The sequence below is a fragment of the Bison bison genome, unplaced genomic scaffold, assembly GCF_000754665.1.
Source record: "Bison bison bison isolate TAMUID 2011002044 unplaced genomic scaffold, Bison_UMD1.0 scf7180017864516, whole genome shotgun sequence".
Classification (NCBI taxonomy): domain Eukaryota; kingdom Metazoa; phylum Chordata; class Mammalia; order Artiodactyla; family Bovidae; genus Bison; species Bison bison.
This window is the reverse complement of record NW_011495069.1, coordinates 10,514,886-10,538,923: the sequence shown is the minus strand read 5'-3', so window position 1 is coordinate 10,538,923 and position 24,038 is coordinate 10,514,886. Positions and strand designations below refer to the sequence as shown.

The 24,038-nt window shown below is 39.8% G+C and overlaps 1 protein-coding gene across 7 annotated transcripts in view; it reads right to left on the bottom strand.

The window, feature by feature from the left end:
* Positions 1 to 24,038, bottom strand: part of PHACTR4 (phosphatase and actin regulator 4) — a 109,688-nt gene that overhangs the window by 66,398 nt on the left and 19,252 nt on the right. For 4 of the 7 annotated variants that reach the window (XM_010830166.1, XM_010830170.1, XM_010830172.1 and 1 more), the window contains exon 2: positions 17,795 to 17,848. In XM_010830166.1, coding sequence (XP_010828468.1) covers positions 17,795 to 17,810 — 16 coding nt within the window. In that variant the 5' untranslated portion in view covers positions 17,811 to 17,848. Of the gene's footprint in view, positions 1 to 17,794; positions 17,849 to 19,785; positions 19,809 to 24,038 lie in introns of those variants that run through there. The other 3 variants (XM_010830171.1, XM_010830168.1, XM_010830173.1) reach the window with 3 other exon arrangements.

Genomic DNA, 24,038 nt, shown 5'->3' with positions numbered 1-24,038 from the left:
AAAATCCACCACTGTTTCCACTCCCCCCCCCCGGCCATCTATTTGCCATGAATTGATATGACCAGATGCCATGATCTTAATTTTTTGAATTTTGCATTTTAAACCAACTTTTTTTACTCTCCTTTTTCACCCTCATCAAAAGCCTCTTTAGTTCCTCTTTGCTTTCTCTCTTTAGAGCAGTATCATCTGCATATCTGAGTCTGTTCATATTTTTCTTGGCAATCTTAATTCCAGCTTGTGATTCATCTAGCCTGGCATTTCTCATGATACATTCTGCATATAAGTTAAATATGCAGGGTGACAATATATAGCCTTGTCATACTCCTTTCCCAATTTCGAACCAGTCTGTTGTTCCATGTCCAGTTCTAACTGCTGCTTCTTGTCCTGCACACAGGTTTCTCAGCAGACAGGTAAGGTGGTCTGGTATTCCTATCTCTTTAAGAATTTTCCACAGTTTGTTGTAACCCACACAAAGGCTTCTGTATAGTCAATGAAGCAGATGTTTTTCTTTAGAATTCGCTTGCTTTTTCTATGATCCATCGGATGTTTTCAATTTGATATCTGGTTCCTCTGCCTTTTCTAAAACCAGATTGTACATCTGGAAGTTCACAGTTCATGTATTGCTAAAGCCTGGCTTGGAGAATTTTGAGCATTACTTTACTAGCATGTGAGATGAGTGCAATTGTGCGGTAGTTTGAGCATTCTTTGGCATTGCCTTTCTTTGGGATTGGAATGAAAACTGACCTTTTCCAGTCCTGTGGCCACTGCTGAGTTTTTCAAATTTTTTGGCATATTGAGTGCAGCACTTGAACAGCACCATCTTTTAGGATTTAAAATTCCTCAGGTGGAATTCCATCCCCTGCACTAGCTTTGTTCGTAGTAATGCTTCCTAAGTCCCACTTGACTTCACACTCCAGGAAGTCTGACTCTAGGTAGAGTGACCACACCACTGTGGTTATCTGGGTCATTAAGACCTTTTTTGTACAATTCTTCTGTGTATTATTGCCAATCTCTTCTGATTCTGTTAGGTCCTTGCCATTTCTGTACTTTATTGAGCCCATCTTTGCACGAAATGTTTCTTTGGTATCTCTAATTTTCTTGACGAGATCTCTACTCTTTCCCATTCTTTTGTTCTCCTCTGTTTCTTTGCACTGTTCACTTAAGAAGGCTTTCTTATCTCTCCTGGATACTCTCTGGAACTCTGCATTGAGTTGAGCATATCTTTCCCTTTCTTCTTTGCCTTTCACTTTTCTTCTTTTCTCAGCTATTTGTAAGGCCTCCTCAGACAACCACTTTGCCTTCTTGTTTAACCTTTCCTAGTTTAACCTTTCTGAAAAACTAATCTTTATTAGGGCTACTACCAAGTCTATAAAAATGGAGTCACCAAATAAAATCTTTCAAGAGGCAAATTTGATTATTGTTTTTTCATCCTAAAAATAAAATAATGTCTTTTGTTGAAAAAGCCCTAAATCAAACAAGATCCAATTAGCTAGAAGTACTTTACCCCTTTTCACCTTGTTCCCAGACCTAGGCACCAAGAGCCTTCAGAATACCACCTATCCTAAAACCCAACTGCCGATAACCAAATTTGCTGTTTTCATTTGTAGTGAATGAAAAAGAAAAAAGATAAAATGATTCTTCTGGGATTTATTCACTTGGGCCAAAAATCTTCTATATCCTTAAAAAAATCTTATAAATTTTCCCAGTCTGACAGAATTTGTGCACCATAGGGTTCGAAAGTGACATCTTTTATGTGTGTTTGGGACACTAATAATTTCCTTCTTACCTGCCTCAGTTTTGTCCCATTCTGATCTAGTCTCAACAGCGGTGCCAACATGACCTTTATAAAAATACAAATCTGATAGGGTTCTTCACAGTTTACAAAAAATACTTCGATACCTGGCCCAATGCCTTTCCTTTTAGATTATAGATTTGTCTTCTCCGTCTTACTTCCCTCAGTATTAAAATCTCTAGGTCCGTCCATGTTGTTGCACCAGTGCCTCATCTTTCTACCTAAACTTTGCTCTCACCTCTCTCCTATGGCTGCTGTTGTTAGTCCTATTCCAAACCATGTGGAATTCCTAAACTATGACATATTTGCCCAGGTCTTCCTACCCACGCATTTGCTGTTCTAGCTGCCTAAAATGTCCTTTCCATCTATTTCTTAATCTGGCTAACTCCCACTCCTACAAAATTCAGTTTATGTACCACTTCTTCTAGGAAGCCTTCCATGAACATCTACCTTTCTGTACTTTAGACTGAATTATGCATGTATGGTTATATGTTACATGTTATTATAAATTCACTTCCATAGACACAGCAACACAATCTTTTCATTATTGTTGCTTTTAGATTTATAAAAAACATTTTTTTAAAAAGCTCAGCTTTTCTTCTAGTTCCTAAGAGAAACAGAAGAACTAAAGTAGTGCCATGCCGTGCCATGCTGTCACTTCAGTCATGTGACCCTATGGACTGTAGCCTGCCAGGTTCCTCTATCCATGGGATTCACCAGGCAAGATACTGGAGTGGGCTGAAAGGAGCACTACCAGTTTCTAATCGCTCAAAGCTGATTTCTGGTCTTTGCATCTTCTCCCCTTCATTCCTGTTTCCTGGTTTCTGTACATTTTACTAAATGGGGCTTCCCAGGTGGTACCAGTGGTAGAGAATCTGCCTGAGAATGCAGGAGATGCAAGAGACACGGGTTTGACCCCTGGGTGGGGAACAAACAGCAACCCACTGAGCACATGTGGCTTCCTGACCTCTGCGCTTTTCTGCTGTGCTCACTGCTGCTGCTCAGATAGTAAAAGTTTCCATCAAAAAAAAAAAAATCAAAACATAAATTATACTACACAAAATGGTTTACTGTTACATATGAACATCTCTAACAAAAGATTTGATGAAAACGAAAGCTAAAACTCAGGGAAGATAAATTAAGTTCAACTTCTTTGCATTCCTTCTCCCCATTCTCTCAGAATAACAACAACTAGCATTAATTGAGCATGTATTATAATGCCAGGGACTATTCTAAGCACTGAGTTTTGTCTAACTCTTACACCAAGCCTATAAGAAGGATAACATTTATTATCCCCATTTAATAGTTGAGGAAACTGAGTCACCCAGGGGTAAACTTGTCCAAGGAGTTCATAGCTAATAAATGGCAAAGCTAGGCTTCATATCTAAGTAATCTTTGCATCTAAACAGTAAGCACATCTAAGTGGGTGTAAATCTCCACTCCCAACTACTACTAAACAGACTTTGAATTCACACAATACCTCCTAGGTGTCAGATAAGAACATTTATTTTTAACCTTAGAAAAACTTTAGGAGATAGTACTTTAACAAAGTAAAATTCAGATACAGAAGAGTTATGTCAATTGCCCAAAATGACAATGTTAAATTTAAAACACCAAAAATTAATTCTCTCAGCTTATTTCTGATATTTTCCAGTATGACACCAACAAGAATGATGTTTCTTATTTCAAAATCAATCTTAAAGGGATTTCTTAGAAAATAAGTGAAAGGTCTATAATAAAGAAAAGCTGACTACATGGGAAAGAACCATTTCTACTCCTCAAACCAAATCTAGAACAAAAATACTTCAGTCCTAGTATTTCATGAGAAACCCAAATTTTACCACCATGTACCATCTACCCATACAACCTAAGATACTTAGGAAGCCCCTAGTTTTTCCTATTTTGCCATGTTCACCAATTTTTCCTGTTAGGTTCAAGACAAAAACAATAAGACAAACTCTCCTTAAAGTCATCAATTCTAAAGTGTTCAAAGAACACAGGTATAGAAAAGGCAATGTTAATGCTATAAAGTAAGTTTTGTTTTGACAATTTCCTTAAGTACAAGTCACGTTGAAAAATGTGGCATGAAATTTCAATAACAATTATTTTTATCTATATAAAACCATTCATTCATTCTGTGTAGCATTAATAGTTTTTCATCTCCTCTTTGAGTGCTGAAACTGTATTTTATTGTCCCCCCCTCCCCCGCCCTTCATGGCAGCTAGGGTAATGTGCCTAAGAAAACTTATTAAATGAATTAATGAATCATTCAGCCAAGCAATCAACCATCCATCTACTTTTTCTCCTTTTGACTGGTTAGGGTATGTTGTAAGTATGACAATAAATCATCAAGCAAAACTAAGTGGACGTCATTGTTAAACGTAAGCTACTGGCCCTGGATGCATTATGAGATTTTTTTTTTTTCTTTATTTAATAAATGCATGGAAGGGAAAAGGGAAAGGGAAGTCGCTCAGTCGTGTTTGACTCTTCCCGACCCCATGGACGGCAGCCTACCGGGCTCCTCCGCCCATGGGAGTTTCCAGGCGAGAGGACTGGAGTGGGTTGCCGTGGCCTTCTCCGGCATTATGAGATTATAACTAAAAGTAACAAGCACGCCCCAAAGTGCTTCACCCCAGCCAGGAATGTCTTTCCTTTGCTGCCACTTTTCTCTTTTACTATTAAGACATAATTCTTAAGGGTTCTTGCTACTCAAGCACTTTGATTATTAAGCTCTGGACTGAAAAGGGAAAGGATGGGGTGGGGATTGAGGGTGCGGCAAAATGGACAAAACAAAGCAGGCAGATCCATCTGCTTTACAGCATCTAAGTTCTTTTAGAGATCAAAGAAGAAAAACAAAATATACAATCATCGAAAGAAACCTGAAGTTTTAAGATGTTTAAGCAGTCAAGTAAAATGTAGTATTTATTTAATCTTACGCAGTGAAACAAAGGAAAGCTATAGCTACAGACTGAAATCTGATACGATGTCACTCTGGCCAGCAATGGATACACACTAGCATGATGAGGAAAAAATAAAACACCAGTCTTCAAAAGAGGAATTGAAGGCCATTAACACTATCCACAAGATAGTCCATTATACTACTATCCCCTTCTTTTAATGGAAGCCTCCGATACGGGGTGTGTATGTGTGTGCACATGTGTGTGTGTTCTGGACTCCAATGATGTTTCAAATTGCAATCTTGTAAAACCTATCCTGTCTTTGCGTCAAGTCAAGGCTCTATCATGAAAGGCCATTTTTAATATGATAGAACTCTAGAGGCCCCAGAAGCCAACCATTGAGGTGGTTTTGAAACTAATGGTCCCCTGCCTAATGCAAAATGTTCATACTAGCTGTACTTTCAACTTTTAAATCTCACTGATCATATGAAATCTGAATTTGAAGTAAAGTTGAGATTTTTTTTTTTTTTTGCCATGCCACGTGGCCTGTGGAATCTTAGTATCCAACCGTGGATTAAACCCATGCCCCCTGCAGTGGAAGCATGAAGTCTTAACCACTGGACCCCCAGGAAAGTCCCACTTATCACTGACTATTAAACCATAAAAATGTCAAGAATTTTAAAGTTTTCTTTAATAAAAGTAATACACACTTTTAAAGGGAAATATGCTAATACACTGTGCTGTGCACACTGCTCTTTATCAAGGTAAATAGTTAAGGAGAATAAGGAATATTCTCTTAGATCTTAAAATGACTATGATAATAAATACAATGTAGAACTGGTGTAAAAACTGACAGATAGTTCAACAGAACAGACTATATGATCCAAAAAATACGCTTGAGACCTTTTAAAACTTAGCTTGAGCAAAATGGCATCATAAATCAATAAAAAAGGGCAGACTAACACTATTTCTTATTAAGATTATTCATTGGTATTTTATAATTTTAGTTGTAAATACTTTCAAATCCCCTTGGTTTTTAAGATATTTATTCTACATACATAAAAAAATTTTAATGATTCATTTTTGAACATTTAAGTTGCATTTAGTCAGCCATTTTACTGAACTTTTTTTCAGTTGATTCTTTTGGGACTATTTTTCTAAAGAGAGAATAATATTAGCCAATAAGTTTATACTTATTCTGTTCGTTATTGGAACCATATCTCTAACGATTGCTCATCTTACTGTACCAAGAACCCCCAAAATAATGTTAAATAAAGTAACAGTGGGCGTTCTTTTCTTGCTCTTGCTCTAGCAGGCATTTCTTCAGTATTCATGGTAACTGCGGTAGTGTCTCTTGGTTTCACATAGCTGTTCTTTATGAAAGGGTTATATAAACACATTATAAAAGAAAAAAATGAACTAAAAGCATATATACAACATTCATGTTATGGGTTGTCACTGAACTGTGGTGGTAAAAGGAGATTAGATCTAATTTTTATAAAACATGTCCTAATGTGAAGAAGGCTGAGCGCCGAAGAATTGATGCTTTTGAACTGTGGTGTTGGAGAAGACTCTTGAGAGTCCCTTGGACTGCAAGGAGATCCAACCAGTCCATTTTGAAGATCAGCCCTGGGATTTCTTTGGAAGGAATGATGCTGAAGCTGAAACTCCAGTACTTTGGCCACCTCATGCGAAGAGTTGACTCACTGCAAAAGACTCTGATGCTGGGAGGGATTGGGGGCAGGAGGAGAAGGGGACGACAGAGGATGAGATGGCTGGATGGCATCACTGACTCGATGGCCTTGAGTCTGAGTGAACTCTGGGAGTTGGTGATGGACAGGGAGGCCTGGCGTGCTGCGATTCATGTGGTCGCGAAGAGTCGGACACGACTGAGCAACTGAACTGAACTGAATGTGAAGCAACAGTTAGAACTGGACATGGAACAACAGACTGGTTCCAAATAGGAAAAGGAGTTCGTCAAGGCTGTATATTGTTACCCTGCTTATTTAACTTATATGCAGAGTACATCATGAGAAACGCTGGGCTGGAAGAAGCACAAGCTGGAATCAAGATTGCCGGGAGAAATATCAATAACCTCAGATATGCAGATGACACCACCCTTATGGCAGAAAGTGAAGAGGAACTAAAAAGCCTCTTGATGAAAGTGAAAGAGGAGAGTGAAAAGGTTGGCTTAACGCTCAACATTCAGAAAACGAAGATCATGGCATCTGATCCCATCACTTTGTGGGAAGTAGATGGGGAAACAGTGGAAGCAGTGTCAGGCTTTATTTTTTTGGGCTCCAAAATCACTGCAGATGGTGATTGCAGCCATGAAATTAAAAGATGCTTACTCCTTGGAAGGAAAGTTATGACCAACCTAGATAACATAATAAAAAGCAGGGACATTATTTTGCCAACAAAGGTCCGTCTAGTCAAGGCTATGGGTTTTCCCAGTGGTCATGTATGGATGTGAGAGTCGGACTGTGAAGAAAGCTGAGTGCTGAAGAATTGATGCTTTTGAACTGTGATGTTGGAGAAGACTCTTGAGAGTCTCTTGGACTGCAAGGAGGTCCAACCAGTCCATTCTAAAGGAATCAGTCCTGGGTGTTCATTGGAAGGACTGATGCTGAAGTTGAAACTCCAATACTTTGGCCACCTCATGCAAAGAGTTGACTCATTGGAAAAGACTCTGATGCTAGGAGGGATTGGGGGCAGGAGGAGAAGGGGATGACAGAGGATGAGATGGCTGGATGGCATCACCGACTTGATGGACATGGGTTTGGGTGAACTCCGGGAGTTGGTGATGGACAGGGAGGCCTAGCATGCTGCAGTTCATGGGGTCGCAAAGAGTCGGACATGACTGAGCGAATGAACTGAACTGAATGTTACCGATTTTAAAATCAATTGAGTAAAAAAAAGAAAGAAAAAAATTGAGTAAAAAATGTGCTTGCTATTTTTTTTTTAATTTTATTTCTTTATTTAGCTGTGCCAGGTCTTAGTTGCCGTGTGTAGGAGCTTTCACTGCAGCATGTGGGATCTAGGTCCCCAACCAGGGATCGAACCTGGGCCCCCTGCATTGGGAGCATGGAGTCTTTTTTTTTTTTTTGATAATACATTTTTTTTCAATTTTATTTATTTGATTTTTTTTTTTCTAATTTTATTTTACTGGGTATATGATCTATCTTTTTCTCTACTGTGGTTGATATAGCATTATAACTGTCTGCTTCTCCAAAATATGAATGAAATTGTCCATAAAACCCACTGTGTTTTACCTTTTTTATCATGCCTATTAGTCTATATGGGATTTTCATATATTGAGTCACTTTGGCAAACTGTATTTCCCTAGAAAATTACCTATTTCATCAGGAATTTATTAAGAAAGGTGTCAAAGTATTCAGGGGACAATGAAGAGTATTTTCAACTTCATACCATATCTAAAAGTTAACTCAAAAAGAACCACTGCCCTAAATGTAAAACCCAAAACTGCAAAACATTTTGAAGGAAAAACAAAAATACCTTTCTAATCTTGAGTTAAATAAAGATTTCTTAGAAGACAAGGAACAGTAACCTTAAAAAGAAAAAACAAAAAAAAAACTGGACTTCATCAAAGTAAAACATCTGCTAATAAGAGAAACCACAGGCTGGGAAAAGACATTTGTAATAACACATAAAGAATTTATATGTGAGCCATGTAAAAAACATTCACAACTCAAAAAAATAAGCCAATTGTTAAAAAGACCAAGATTTGAACAGATATTTCATCAAAGAAAAGATATGAATGGCAAATAAACATATGAAAAATTACTCAATATTATTACTCATGAGGGAACTGCATATTAAAATCACAATGAGATACCGCCATACACCTATTAATTATTAGACTGGCCAAAATCCAGAACACAGACAGCACCAAATGCTGGTGAAGGTATGGAGCAACAGGAACTCATTCACTGCTGATGGGAATGCCAAATGGGACAGCCACTCAGGAAGAGAATATGGGGTATTATATTTATGTATTTTGGTTGTGCTGGATCTTTGTTGCTGTGCACAGGCTTTCTCTAGTTTCGGGGACCACAGGCTACTCGCTAATTGCAGTGCACAGGCTACTCGCTAATTGCAGTGCACAGGCTTCTCATAGTGCTGGCTTCTCTTACTGAGGGACACAGGCTCTACGGTGCGGGGGCTTCAGCAGTTGTGACACACCGGTGTAGTTACCCCATGGCACATGGAATCTTCTCGGACCAGGGATTGAACCCATGTCCTCTGCATTGGCAGGTGGATTCTTTACCACTGGCCTACCATGGAAGTCCTGGGAGTTTCTTTAAAAAACTAAACATACTCTTATACATTTAAGTATGGTACCCCTTGGTATTTACCCAAATAACTGAAAACTAATGTCCATACAAAAACTACACACAGATGTTTATACCAACTTTATTCATAACTGCCATAACCGGAAGCAAACTGATGCTCTTCAGTAGGTAAAAGGATAAATAAATCACAATACATCCAAACAAAGGATTATTTTTTAGTGCTAAAAAGGAAAGAGCTATCAAGTCACAAAAAGACATTGGAGGAGCCATAAATGCATACCACTAAATGACAGAAGTCAATCTGAAAAAACCATATGAAAAAGCTACTATATGATTCCAATGTTGTTACATTCTGGAAAAGGTATGAAAGGAATGAACTACTGATACAAGCAACAATATCTATGAATCTTGACAGCTTTATGCCAAGCGGAAACACCAGACAAAGGCTACTACTGTATAATTCTGATTATAAAAGGTAAGCAGGGGACTTTTGGCAATGAAGGAAATACTCTACATCTTGATTGTGGTGGTAGTTACACGATTTTATGTTTGTCAAACAGCACTATTACATACTTTAAAAGGTAATTTTACTGCATATAAAATTTATTCTCTTTCTTTTATATATCTTAATTTTTAACAGAGAAATATAAAGAAAGAACTAAAATGCCAATAACCCTTCAATCCAGATAAAATCCTTTTCTACGTTAAAAAACAAAATACATTTGCAAACCATACAGGAATATACAAAATGTTAACTGAAAACCATCCATCCTTCCTATCCTCCCCCCCCTTTTTTTTTGCCACGCTACACAGTCTGGGGGATCTTAGTGCCCTGATCAGGGACTGAACTCCAGCCCAAGGTAGTGAAAGCTCTGAGTCTTAACCACTGGACGCTGGGGAATTCCCACGATCCCTCCCTTTTAATTTTCATTCTTATAATCATTGCCTATGTAGTGTCCAAGACACACTGATAAAGTGCTCAGTATGCAGAAATAAATTCAGATGGAAAATCACCTACACATTTAGTCCACCTATTACACTTTCTGTAATTTTCTAGGGAGTAAGCAGTGGCCAGAAGTGATGAAAAGTGGTGAGAGGATATGGGAGATGGTCCAGAAAGTCAGCATCACTACTTTTCAGCTGGCCTTACTACAGAGATGGCTCTTTTTCTACTGACAGAAAAAATAGGGCATCTGTGTTATTAACATCCATAGTGTTCTACTTCAACTTAGGTTCTACGTACTCTATTTCCCTTAAGTTCATCAATTCTATTTCATGCTGAAAATTTAAAACCACTATAAGAAATACAGATGAATACTATTGAGCAGTGGGATAGAACAGTAAAAAGATCTTGCCCTCCATAAGTTTATACTCTTATCAGGAAATAATATGACAGAAGATACTTAATTTTATAATAATGCTATATTAAATTTCTACTGAACACGACAGGAGGGAGAAAAATAGAATTAATGTCATTTTTGGCATTGTTTCATTCCAGAGGCATTTACCTCCTACACCTTAAGAATCTCAAAACTAATTAAGTTTGTATTTTATCCTTCATTCTTAAAGAGAAGGGAGGAAAGGACTGTGTTATTAGCACATTTTGAGCTTCAAGCGGTAACAACATGATAATATCACAAAAAATTTTCCCATGAACTGAAGTGAAATGCATTAGTCTTGAGCATGGCTCCTCAACAAATGTCCTTGAAAGGTTAGGAAAACCCCCTTTAAAACATAGTAATAATTTATAAATTCAGATTTAGAATAGGAATAATTGACTTTAAGTTTGTTTAGGATATGGTTTCTGTTTTCTGCTTCAAAAAACTGATTCTCATATTTCCTATATGATACAAATTCTAATCAAAAGGAGCTATTACCTTGTAAATCTGTTCAATCTGTTCCCTGAATACCATGCATATGAATGAAAGCTTTTGAAACTAGCTTTAAACTCAGGCTTCACACCAACAATTTTTCTCATTAAATAATTATTTCATCAAACACCACCAAAAACTTTTTTCAACGAACTGTGCTCACTTCTGTGGAAGAGAGGGTATACAGAAACTTAATGAAGTTGTTAGAAAATTTAAAACATTTTGAGAAGTCAATTTAGTATACACAGATCCTCTCCTCCTCCTGGGTCTGCTGTTAGAAGAATGACTGCTAACCCACAAACATTTGCGAAGGGAGGAGAAAGAAAGCAGAAGCAGAAAAAAAGAAGCTTTTTAAAAAGCAGTGGGTAGAAACATCACATTAGCTCAAACTGTACACGTATCTTCTTTGGGCTCTTCCTTCCCCCAGCACTTATGTACAGTGTAGCCCTTACTTTAAAAAAAAACAACAAACCACTAGTAGCTTAAACCAATGTAAGCTGACAGTTAATACTCTAACTGTACTCCACCACAGGTCCCTTTGAAAGAAAAGGGACTAACATAAGGAGATTTAGGGTAAAAGCTGTTTGACTCCTTTATCACCTTCCCCATTCCATGATCCTGAATGTCTGTCCCATATGAATTCTGGCAGAACTCTGGCGACTTGTTTTCTGGAAGGGATAAAACTAAATAGTCTCTGGACTGGGGGACTCAAAAGATGATGGGAACAGAGCATGGAAAACTGAGGGCAATTGAGTGAACATAATGAATACTGATTGCAGCAACCCTCCCAGTCACCCCTCACCATCCAGTGCTGAGAAGACTCCATTCTCTGAACTGATAAAAAGAGATATTCCTCAATAATCAACTGAGCTAGATAGCTCAGCTGGTAAAGAATCCACCTGCAATGCAGGAGATCCTAGTTGGATTCCTGAGTAGGTTAGATCCCCTGGAGAAGGGAAAGGTTACCCACTCCAGTATTCTGGCCTGGAGAATTCCATGGACTGTATAGTCCATGGGGTTGTAAAGAGTTGGACACAACTGAGTGACTTTCATTTTCATTTTCACTTTCCTCAACAATAGGGACAAGAAGCTCACCCTACAGTAAGGCCCAAAGGCCACCAGCCTATGCACTTAGAGCTAATTTAAAGCTCACTGACCACTCTTAATCATAAGCTCAGCTAATTATTACTAGACTTCAGAAGAAAACTCCACATGAGATCAAAACAAAGGAAAGCAACTTTGGAGGAAAAGAACCTATGCAGGGCAAAGTAAATCTGTTGAAAACAATAAAGAATATTATGACAGAAATATTCAGAGCATAAAAGAAATCTCCTAGAAATTAAAAACATAATAGTATAAAAGAAAAATTTAATAGAATATAAAGATGAAGAAATCTTTCAAGAGCTAGAGAAAAAAAGACATGAAAATTAGAGAACTATTTCATGAGGTCCATCACCAAGTAGTTATTGGCAATCAAGAAAGAGGAAGACATGGGATTTAGGAAACAAAAGAGTCAATACAGGAGAGAAACAGAGTTCCCAGGTGAATAAGGATACCCCAGGATGACAGCTGTGTACCACACACAGGGACACATGTCCATATTGGAGCAGTGTGCCCCAACAGACATACTGAAGGCTGTCATACCAAGATGTCTGCTGCCGTTTATTCTCTTTTTTAAGGAAGATAATGCTCAGGTGAGCTGGTCTTGACTAAATGCTGGTGAATTTCTTCTCAAAATACTGAGCTTCCTGATGAAATCAGAAGACTCATTTCATCCTACAGAAGTGTTCTTTAACCTATTCCTAAAAGCTGCAGGTCGTAGAAGGAAATGGCAACCCAGTATTCTTGCCTGGAGAATCCCAGGGATGGAGGAGCCTGGTGGGCTGCTGTCTATGGGATCGACAGAGTCAGACATGACTGAAGCGACTTAGCAGCAGCAGCACCAAAAGCTGCAAGCAGGTCATGATCAACTTAGGAGAGACCACAGAGTTGCTCATTCCCTTTGACCATTATTCTTCTGCCAAGTGTCCAAGACTGAAGCCTTGCCCAAAACAATTTCCAGGACTAAGTCTTGACTCTGTCCATGACTTCCACAGAAGGGATGCTGTGAAAATTAGGAATCTGAAGCAAGTGTGGCCCACTGATGCCTGGGGTGTCCCCAAGATCCTTTTAGGACCCAAGAGGTACAATGATCTACTTAACAATAGTAAAGAATGAGGTGCATTTTTCACTGTGCTGACACTTGTACTGAGGGTACAAAAGCAATGGCAAGCAAAACTGCTGGTACCTTCACCAGATCAAGGCAGTGGCGCCAAACTGCAGCAGGACGCATAATCTTCACCACTGTACGGTTATAGTTAAAAATAATGAAAATTTAAGAAATAAAATCCTTGATAATTTGTAAAAACTATTATTAGTTTTAATAAATCTCAAGCCTTCTATATGTCTTTTTACAGCTTTGCATGATGAAATGATAAATACAATGGTCACCTTCACAAAAGGCACTTGTATAATTGAATTGCAAGCCAAACTAGTCATTTTTTTCATGAAATACCATTTTTATTGGAAAGATTACATGAAAAACTATGTTGTTCAAGCTTAGACGTTGCACAGATATTTTCTTAAAAAGGAATGGAATCTGTCACTCTAAGTAAAACTGACAGTACTTGTTGCCAGTGAGGTACACCAAGCTTTCAAGAGAAAATTTGAATTTTGGAAAACGTACCTATTACAGTGAGCTTGCCAACTTCCCAATACCTAAAGACTTTGCACTGAGACCAGTGGTGGTATTAACAAATGTAATTTTAAAATATAATAAACTGTGTAAACATCTGTCCATGTAAGTAACAAATGTCCTAGAGGCCTTAGGTCTGTCCCACTAAATCTCTCACTTTAATTTTCAGAATGCAACAAATGATTCTTTTTCAATGTATCTACATAACTGTTAGTTAATCTAACTGTAACAAAATTCTCAACCATCTTCTAAAGGCTCCATCTTCTTAGAAACAAACTCATTTTGCATTCAGAATTCTTATTCTTTGTCAATGGCACTGAGTAGACCGTAACCAGTAAACCAAATTCTTATCATACATACATTTTGTGAGCAATTAAAAAAACCCTACAAACTATTCTATAAAAATAAGCTCAAGGATATACTGTACAATGCAGGGAATATAACCAAATTAAATTTAAAAAATAAAAAAATAGAAGGGGGAAAAAATCCTCTCACTAGCACAGAAGACAAACCTTTTCTCATATTAGTGATCAAAAGCACATATTAATTTATATTTCAACTGACTAGTAGCCAAGTATAACCTTCATAGCAACTTCCCCTTTGGAATTCTCTAGTAAATTTAACGGAGAAGGCAATGGCACCCCACTCCAGTACTCTTGCCTGGAAAATCCCATGGACGGAGGAGCCTGGTAGGCTGCAGTCTATGGGGTCGCACAGAGTCGGACACGACTGAAGCAACTTAGCAGCAGCAGCAGCAGTAAATTTAAGTTATTGTTGTTTAGTCGCTAAGCCATGTCTGACTCTTTTGTGACCTCCATGGACTATAGGCTCCTCTCTTGAGGGGATTTCCCTGGCAAGAATACTGGAGTGGATTGCCATTTCCTTCGCCAGGGCATCTTCCTGACCCAGGGATCGAACCTGTGTCTCCTGCATTGGCAGGCAGAGTCTTTACCGCTAAGTCACCAAGGGAGCCCAAATTTAAGTTACATTTAATTTTAAGTTGAATTTAATTAGTTTAATAGTAAGTTTACTGAGATTAAAGTCTATTTACGATATGCTTAAATTAGGTGAGGTAAAGAGGTCACTCAAGGGGAAAAAAAATATTCCCCATAAAAGCCTTTGGAATTGTCCTATGTTACACTAGTTTATCATATGGACATGTTCTTTAGGATTTGTCACCAGGCAACTATTAATATATCAACTCAATTTACCGAATTGTTCATAAATAACGCCCCAGAAGCTACAAATTTATGAAAAAAGTACTAACTGCCCTCTACTGTTCAAACTAAGAATTTCACTGATGAGCTACATGTAATGTACACTTCAGAGTGAAAAAAAGCCAAAGTCCTAAAGAAGCCATTTAGGATCATTAAAATCAGAGGAGAAATTCTGATCTGACAAGGTTTAAAACAGCAGTCTTCTCAAAACAAGACAACAGCTATTAATCTCAGCGGTCTGATTACTTAATTGTACCAGGAGCCCAAAGAGCCTAATTTCAGTCATCTATGGTAACTGTGGGCTTCCCTGGTGGCCCAGCGGTAAAGAATCCACCTGCCAATGCAGAGGGTGCAGGGTCGGGAAGAGCCCCTGGAGAAGGAAACGGCAACCCACTCCAGTATTCTCACCAGGGAAATCCCATGGACAGAGGAGCCCACAGCCCATGGGGCTGCAAAAGAGTCGGACACAACAGTGAAGTTTTGCTTCACTATGTGTGAATAGAATAGAAACTATTCTATTCTGGAACACTTTAACTATACTATTTCAAGTTATGGGCTTCCCAGACGGTGCTAGTGGTAAAGAATCCGCCTGCCAATGCAGGAGACATAAGAGATGCAGGTTCAATCCCTGGGTTGGGAAGATGCCCGGGAGGAGGACATGGCATCCCAGTCTGGTATTCCTGCCTGGAGAATTCCCATGGAGAGAGGAGCCTGCTGGGTAACAGTCCATGGGCTGAAAAGAGTCGGACACGACTGAAGTTAACTGAGCACGCACTTCAAAAATTACACTGCCATAAAATGAGATTCAGATTTTTCCCATGTGGTGAAGAATCACAAAATGTTCAAATCAAAACCTGCCTCTAGCAGGCTGAGGTTAATCAAGGAAAACTGTCTCTGGTTGCTTTTTTTCTGCTGATGCGTGTTTTATTTTTATTTCTTTCTTCTTATTTATCTTTGGGTGTACCGGCTCTTAGTTGCAGTTCTCAGGCTTCTGGTTGTGGTGGGCAGGCTCCTCTCCAGTTGTGGCGTGTGGGCTCCAGTGCGCGAGGGCCCAGCAGCTACAGTGTGCAGGCTTGGTAGTAAGCTTCCAGGCACATAGGATCTTAGTTCCCAAGGACCCAGGGATCAAATCCAAGTCCCCTGCATTGGAAGCCAGATTCTTAACCACTGGACTACCAGTGGTGCATATTTTAAGTAGAAAGTACTTCCTAACTAGTCTTCCCAGTGTATAGTTTGGATTTGTTTTTTTTTTCTTTTTTAGCTGTTATACTTTTAATGGAGTGAGGTATAATATTCATCAATGTGCAAGAATGTTTTACATACTCATTAGCATAGTGATTAATGTAAATTTAGGGATATACAATGTGTTAAACCCCAAAAACTGTATCTGCACTCTAACTACTGAGCCCGTGCACCACAAGTAAGATCCGACTTGCTCACCGCAACTAAGACCCAATGCAGGCAAATAAATAAATAAATATTTTAAAATTAAATACATAAAACTACAAAGTTGCCTGCAACCTAAGATAATGGAAAGGCTCCTTTTAAAGTTTTTACCCATCATCTTTACTTTTAAAGTTCTCAACGGTATCTGGGAGAAGTCAAAAAGAATAGAAGGCTCATTTCAGCTATGCCTCAAGAATTCTAATGAAGCTGTATGGCAATGACACTGGAACTATGACGTTTCCCCCAAAGGGCTTTCTAGATGACCACATCACAAACTTCTGAAAGTATTTCCAGTAACATGTAGGCAAGCTGAGTGGCTTAATATTTAAAAGCCTGGAAAACAGCTAAGGTGTCTCATCCTAGAGAATTATAAAGCATGGTAGTAATACCATTTCTCTCCTACAGAGACACTTTTTAAAGCATGGAGGTAACCTTAAGGATACTAAACAGACATCAATAGTTTTCATAAAGCTTCAATAAACACCCTAAGGCACAAATGTTCAAAATGATCCACTAATTATCCCACACAGTACCTCTCTTTGTTTTCAATAGGAAAACAGAGTTGAGTACACAGTGACTGACATTTTAGTCAAAAAGGTAAATATAAAACCTTTGTGTATCTAGATTTATACTCTCTTAGGTGGTGCCAGTGGTAAAGAATCCACCTTGCAATGCAGGAAACTTAAAAGACACGGGTTTGATCCCTGGGTGGGGAAGATCCCCTGGAGAAGGGCATGGCAACCCACTCCAGTATTCTTGCCTACAGAATCCTACAGACAGAGGAACCTGGAGGGCTACAGTCCATAGAATTGCAAAGAGTTGGATATGACTGAAGTGACTTGGCTAGTCACTAGTTGCTAGTTACAGAATTTAAAACTTATTTTAACTTGTCAAATGGTTCTTTGCTTTATTTGAAGTAACTAACATTCTAGGGCACCTAGATCTCAAAGTCTGAGTGCCTCACAGCAATGTCAGAATTATTTTTTATAATACAAAAATGTTATATGCCTTTTCACTCTCATTAGCTCCAAACTGTACAGTCAGTTCTCCAAACTCTGCCGGGTATGTGACAACAAAATAAATTAAATGCAAGAAGCCAATACATGAATTCAGCTGTCTTCTATTAAACTAGACACTAAAGAGATTTGCAAAAATATAAAACAATGCCACTCTTCTTGTTAATCTTTTTTATTTGGGGAGTTATTTTTCATTAAAATTTTTTATTTATGTAACATATGAATGGTTTATTAATATTATTTTTAAATGAATTAATATTCTAAAAACATCTCCATTTTAATTTTAATATAGTAAATATAAATAGATATATGTTATACAAACAAAACTCTTTGGGGCCCTCAATTATACATAAGAGTATAAACAGATGCTGAGGTCAAAAAGTTTGAGAACTGATAGAGAGTTTAGCACAATAAACATGAAAAAAAGTCATTTTATTCTCAAAGCTTTAATGGAGGTAAGGATAAAACACAAATATCATTTACTAAGAAAAATGCAGGTGATACTTACCAAATGGATCTTCCATGCCACTATTAACCAGTTTAGGAAGGTGACAAACAGTTTCTAAAGAGAGAAAAAGGCAAATGATATACTTAAAACATAATATCCATCACCTTTTATATTCCTTAAAAAATAAACCCAATTAAGTTACATTGATTATAGTTTAAACTGGGATTTAGTTTAAGGGAGTTGAGATACATACACATAAAAATACCATAAAACATTCAAGGCTAATTTTCATTTAAAAATATACAACATCCTCAGTTTCCTCAAATAAGTTCCCTTTCTAATCTCCATCCTGAATATTACCAGAGCGTAAGGGAAAAAGGCAAGTTAAGAAAAAATTTTTAGGAAGGGGGACAAAGAGAAAAAGGGAGGGGTGAGGAGGGGGAGAAGGAAGAGAGGGAGGAATAGAGAGCAGCGGGAAAAGGCCAAGTTTCTTTTTAAAAATTATTTAATTTTTGGCTGCTTCATGGGTTTCTCTTTGGTTGCAGTGTGCAGGCTTCTCACCACGGTGGCTTCTCTTGTAGCAGAGCACAGGCTTTAGAGCATGGGCTCAGTAGTTGTGGCGCACAAGCTTAGTACCCTCATGGCATATGGAATCCTCCCGGCCCAGGGATCAAACCCCCGTCCCCTGCACTTGCAGGCAGACTCTCAACCACTCCACAACCAGGAAGTCCAAAAGTGAAGCGTTTATGCAAAAAACAAACAAATAAACCCCACAAAACTCACATAAATATCTGGGAAAGAATATGAGGATATCATAGAATGAAGGAATTGGTTTTGCCTGAAGAAAGTAGAAAGTAGTTTAGTAAGTTAAGAATGCTCAAATGTGAAAACAAAACAAAAAAAGTTTTGAAAAAAGTTGAGTAAGTATAGATATTCAACATCCCTCACCCTTAATCAAAACAAGGACCAAATCTGCTCAGTCTTGCTTTTTATCTCTTTCATGGCTTTGATCCCAAGAGTACTTATTAGTTAACAATTTGAATACTAGACTTCAATCTATAGTCTGCTTTTAAGTGAATACAACTAACAATTGGGGCCAGCAGTGATCTGAGAAAATTAGGAGTGTGACAGGGTTTTGGAGTTGAATCACTCACAGACTAGCTGGCACTGAGGACTACTCAGTGGTAGGTGTAACAGAAATAATCCCTTGCACAAGGTGCTGGTCCAGTTAAACTTTCACTAGTGGTGAAGAGTGATGATCTATCTGTGGACAGAATGCTCTAGTTGATTGGATTTATGAGACACCTGAAGAGTAAGGGGGAAATAATAATTATAATGATAATGTAACTGAATTGCTGACAAAGATCCCTCTAGTCAAAGCTATGGTTTTTCCAATAATCATGTACGGATGTGAGAGTTGGACCATAAAGAAAGCTGAACACCAAAGACTTAATGCTTTTGAACTGTGGTGTTGGAGAAGACTCTTGAGAGTCCCTTGGACTGCAAGGAGATCAAACCAGTCAATCCTAAAGGAAATCAACCCCGAATATTCATTGGAAGGACTGATGCTGAAGCTCCAATACTTCAGCCACCTGATGCAAAGAACTGACTCATTTGAAAAGACCCTGATGCTGGGAAAGACTGAAGGCAGGAGGAGAAGGGGATAACAGAGGATGAGGTGGTTGGATGGCATCATCAACCACCATCATCAGGTGGTTGATGGACATGAGCTTAAACAAGCTCCGGGAGTTGGTGATGGACAGGGAGACCTGGTGTACTGCAGGCCATGGGATCACAAAGATTGGACATGACTGAGCAACTAACTGCACTGAACTAAATTGATGGCTATTGCTAAACTCTACTGATCCTCTCGGAGAAGGCGATGGCACCCCACTCCAGTACTCTTGCCTGGAAAATCCCATGGACAGAGAAGCCTGGTAGGCTGCAGTCCATGGGGTCTCTAAGAGTTGGATACAACTGAGCAACTTCACTTTCACTTTTCACGTTCATGCATTGGAGAAGGAAATGGCAACCCACTCCAGTGTTCTTGCCTGGAGAATCCCAGGAACGGGGAGCCTGGTGGGCTTCCGTCTATGGGGTCACACAGAGTCAGACACGACTGAAGTGACTTAGCAGCAGTAGCAGCAACTGATGCTCTAGAAAAAGACAACAAAAAGCTGAGTGATTAACAGTGAACTGAAAGTCAACTATGGGGAATTTGCTGGTGGTCTAGCTCAGCTGATAAAGAATCTGCCTGCAATGCGGGAGACCTGGGTTCAATCCCTGGGTTGGGAAGATCCCTGGAGAAAGGAATGACTACCCATTCCAGTGTTCTGACCTGAGAATTCCACGGACAGAGGAGCCTGACAGGCTATAGTCCATGGGGTCACAAAGAGTCGGACACGACTGAGTGACTTTCACTTTCCAGCACAGCCTTGGTTCAAGTCCTGGTTGGAGAGCTAAACTCCCATAAGTCCTGTTCAGTTCAGTTCAGTTCAGTCGCTCAGTCGTGTCCGACTCTTTGCGACCCCATGAATCATGGCACGCCAGGCCTCCCTGTCCATCATCAACTCCCGGAGTTTACCAAAGTCCTGTGGTGTTCCTTAAATAAAGAAATAAGTAAGTAAAAAGAAATAAGAAAATCAAATATGAAGGCCACAGGACCTTTTACAAAGAAGCTCTTTAATTTACAAAGAAGCTCTTTTCTGTGGCAGCAGCAGGAGAGAAGAAGCTAGAAACCAGGCCCAGGAGTTAATCAACTGGTGCTGTGTAGCCCAGCAGCACAGAAGGTTAACTCTCGGCCAAGGGAGGTATGCTATGCCAATATCAGGGTCCTGACTGGGAAAGAATGAGACTCTTAACACACGAGATGGAGATAGTGGAGTTGATGCCCCTCCAAAATTTTGAATGTGAAAGTGTCCCCTAAAACAACAAAAGGGGCCCATCATCCCTATATGATCTGGCACTCTCCGCTCACCTGAAGATAACGCAGAGACCTTCCCACCCTGCCCAGTAAACAACGTCTCCTCAGCACCTGCCACCCCCATGCCTCCTAGGTAGGAGGCCTTTAACTTATAGTAGGTCACAACATAACCCGGTCCAGATGTGCTATGCCTCATAAGGTCTGAAAGGAACTACAACTCAAGGGTGATGCAAGACTTAGCCAACATGTACCCAACAGGGGCCAAGTGAGAGTGAATGTGAATTCTGAGGGGGCTTGAATGTGAGAACCAGAACATAAGGTTCCTGATCACTCTCCAAAGATAGAAGATCTAACACCCTGGCAAAAATCTCAGAATATGGTATGAACTGACCACTAGGATGGTTCCTAAAAGCTGGAAAAGCCATGGCCCATGATAAATAGCAATGCCAAAACTGCACAGGCAGACAGGGGAGGAAGGGATTAAAAGGCTCACATAATGAAGCCGGCTTGCTGAAATGGTCAGAAAATCCATCCAAGTATTATGTTACTTGAAGTTTCAAAGCTGTCCTCCCTAAGAGTTTGGTATAAAACTAATGCCACTGATAGCAATGGTGATGACATGATCCTAAAACAAAGGAGACCAGGCCATGGTACTTAATGTTTGAAGATGGACACAATTACTATAAGGATCACCAAAGTCAGGGTGGCAGTCAAAGGGATCTGACTCACAGACTTATGGAGATAGTTAATAAAGCCTGACATCACTAGAAGCAAAATAGACTAGCAGTTAATAAAAGCACTTCTCTATCTGTCACATCAAAAGAAATCAGGGATGGAAGATAAGGATGCTGAGGGCAGTTGCCTCAATTAAAAAAAGAAAAATCAGAATCAGTGCCCTATTGCTGAACCTGAACCAGTTTTGGATTCTGACCCCTATGACCCAAGAGAAAAGAACTTGTAACACCAAAGCAAGTATAAAAATTCCCTAAGAAACCTATGGCCTAAGAGTAGTGTTAGTCGCTCAGTTGTGTCCAACTCTTTGTGACCCCACAGATTGTAGCCCGTCAGGCTCCTCTGTCCATGGGATTCTCCAGGCAAGAATACTGGAGGCGGTTGCCATTCCCTTCTCCAATGGCCTAAGAGACCCATATGCTATAGGTCTCATGGACTCCACTAAGAAGGTTTCTGCATTTGAAGTTTAACGCTCTGCAGTCTCCAGTATTGTGGCCTCAAGAATTCCATGGACTGTATAGTCCGTGGGGTTGCAAAGAGTCAGACATGACTGAGTGACTTCGGATCTTCCCTGTAGCTCAGATGATAAAGAATCTGCCTGCAATGCAGGAGACCCAGGTTTGATCCCTGAGTTGGGAAGATGCTCTGGAGAAGGGAATGGCTTGCCTGGAGAATCTCATGAACAGAGCAGCCTGCTGGGCTACAGTCCATGGGGTCTCAAAGAGTTGGACACGACTGAACGACTAACACACTTTGTCACTATCTTAAAATCCTTAATAATTTTATCTCTGAATTTCAGTTCCATAGTGAAATCTGATAGTGAAAATGAAGCATGTGCTTGAAGCCTCAGTTCACACTCAGTCCACCTCTTCCTTTCTTTCCAGGAGGGGTCTCTTGGCCCCTCCCTCTGGCCCCACCTGGCCATCCTTTCCCTGCTCAGGCTAGGAGTGCTATGGCACTTCTGATGGGCAGTTTCTCTTGACCATTCTCAATCCAGGAGTACCCAGCACACAAATAATGCTGTCAGCTCTGTCTATGGTGGTTTACTCAGGCAATTGTGAACTGCATAAACAGGAATGCTAACTTTCTAAGGGAAGGTTGACATCAACATCTGGAGTCTGGAAGTATCATGCACTTAGGAGGACCAGGAAATAAACGAGTCCTGCCTAAGATCCAGTTCACAATGAACCCGCTGGGTGTGTGGACCTCCTGGTGGTCATTTCCCTGGACCCCAAATGTATACTAAAATAGACACGCTTGGAAATTAGTTAGTCCTTGGCCTAAGGGATAAGAGTTATTATACTGGGAAAGGCCAAGTGGAAGAAAGCCTCTAAAAGTGGGTGCCCCATCCCACTTTCCAAGATAATACATACAAAAGAAGACAATATTGTATTCTAGGCGCAAGGGAGGGGAGATGACAGATATTAGTGCTGTACTCCTACAGGATGCAGGGTTTACCATGTGGGTTCTGCAGGAACCAGACACATCCTGCAGGAAGGTAAGAGATTATCACAAAATCTAATAGTAGCCACAACTGCAGCTGCCATGCCAGATGCGGTATCATTGCTAGAGCCGATTAACACAGCCACAAGCAAAGTAAGCAGACAAACATGGAAGGATTAACTCTTTTTCTCTTACTCCTCCCAAGGAAGCAGGATCAAAAACAATTCACATGGAATGGATTACACCATACTTTTCCAGGACTATGTCAATTTTGCCACCATCTCATATAGTCCAGTCCTATGACAATATGGACTTCCTGAAAAATATCACACAGACCTACTATATTAATGGTGGTGGAAGTTTAGTTGCTAAGTTGTGCCCGACTCTAAGTTGTACGACCCCATGGATTGTAGCCCATCAGGCTCCTCTGTCCATGGGATTTCCCAGGCAAAAATACTGGAGTGGGTTGCTATTTCCTTCTCCAGGTGATTTTCTTAACCGAGGGGTCAAACCTATGTCTCCTGCATTGGCAGGTGAATTCTTTACCTGCTGAGTCGATCAGCACAGAATGAGCTCTCAATGCATGAGAAGCTGTGTCCAGGCTGGGTGAGGTGGGGGCAGGGACTAGCAAAGCTGAGGCCCAGCCCTGCCTTCAGAATCCAGTTGTTCTGCAGGAGAGTTTATTAATCAGCAGATATAGAACACCTGATGATGTGATACCAAGTCGACCATTCATCCAGAATCACCCACCATGACCTAGATTCTATGAGATATACCAAGTCGTAAGGTTGGTTGGGTCCAGCAATAATCCAGCCTTTAGGTGAAGGTGATACATCCAGTATCAAGCGCAAGTAGGACCAGAAGTCATGCGCATGAGCAGACAGCCCAAACCCTCGTATCATCTACCACTGCTGCAAAGTGCCCCTGCCTTAATATATACCTTTGGCCACTGAGGGGGCCCTCATAGCCAGCTGACAAAGGAAAAGTTCTCCCCTTCTTCACAGATGGCTGTAACAGAGTCTAAGTCAAAACTGGACAGTGGCTGCACTACAGTCTGATCAGGACATGGCACTGAAAGGCAGTGCCCAATGGGCAGAGCTTTAGACAGCAGCTTTGCCAACAAAGGTCCATCTAGTCAAGGCTATGGTTTTTCCAGTGGTCATGTATGGATGTGAGAGTTGGACTATAAAGAAAGCTGAGCGTCAA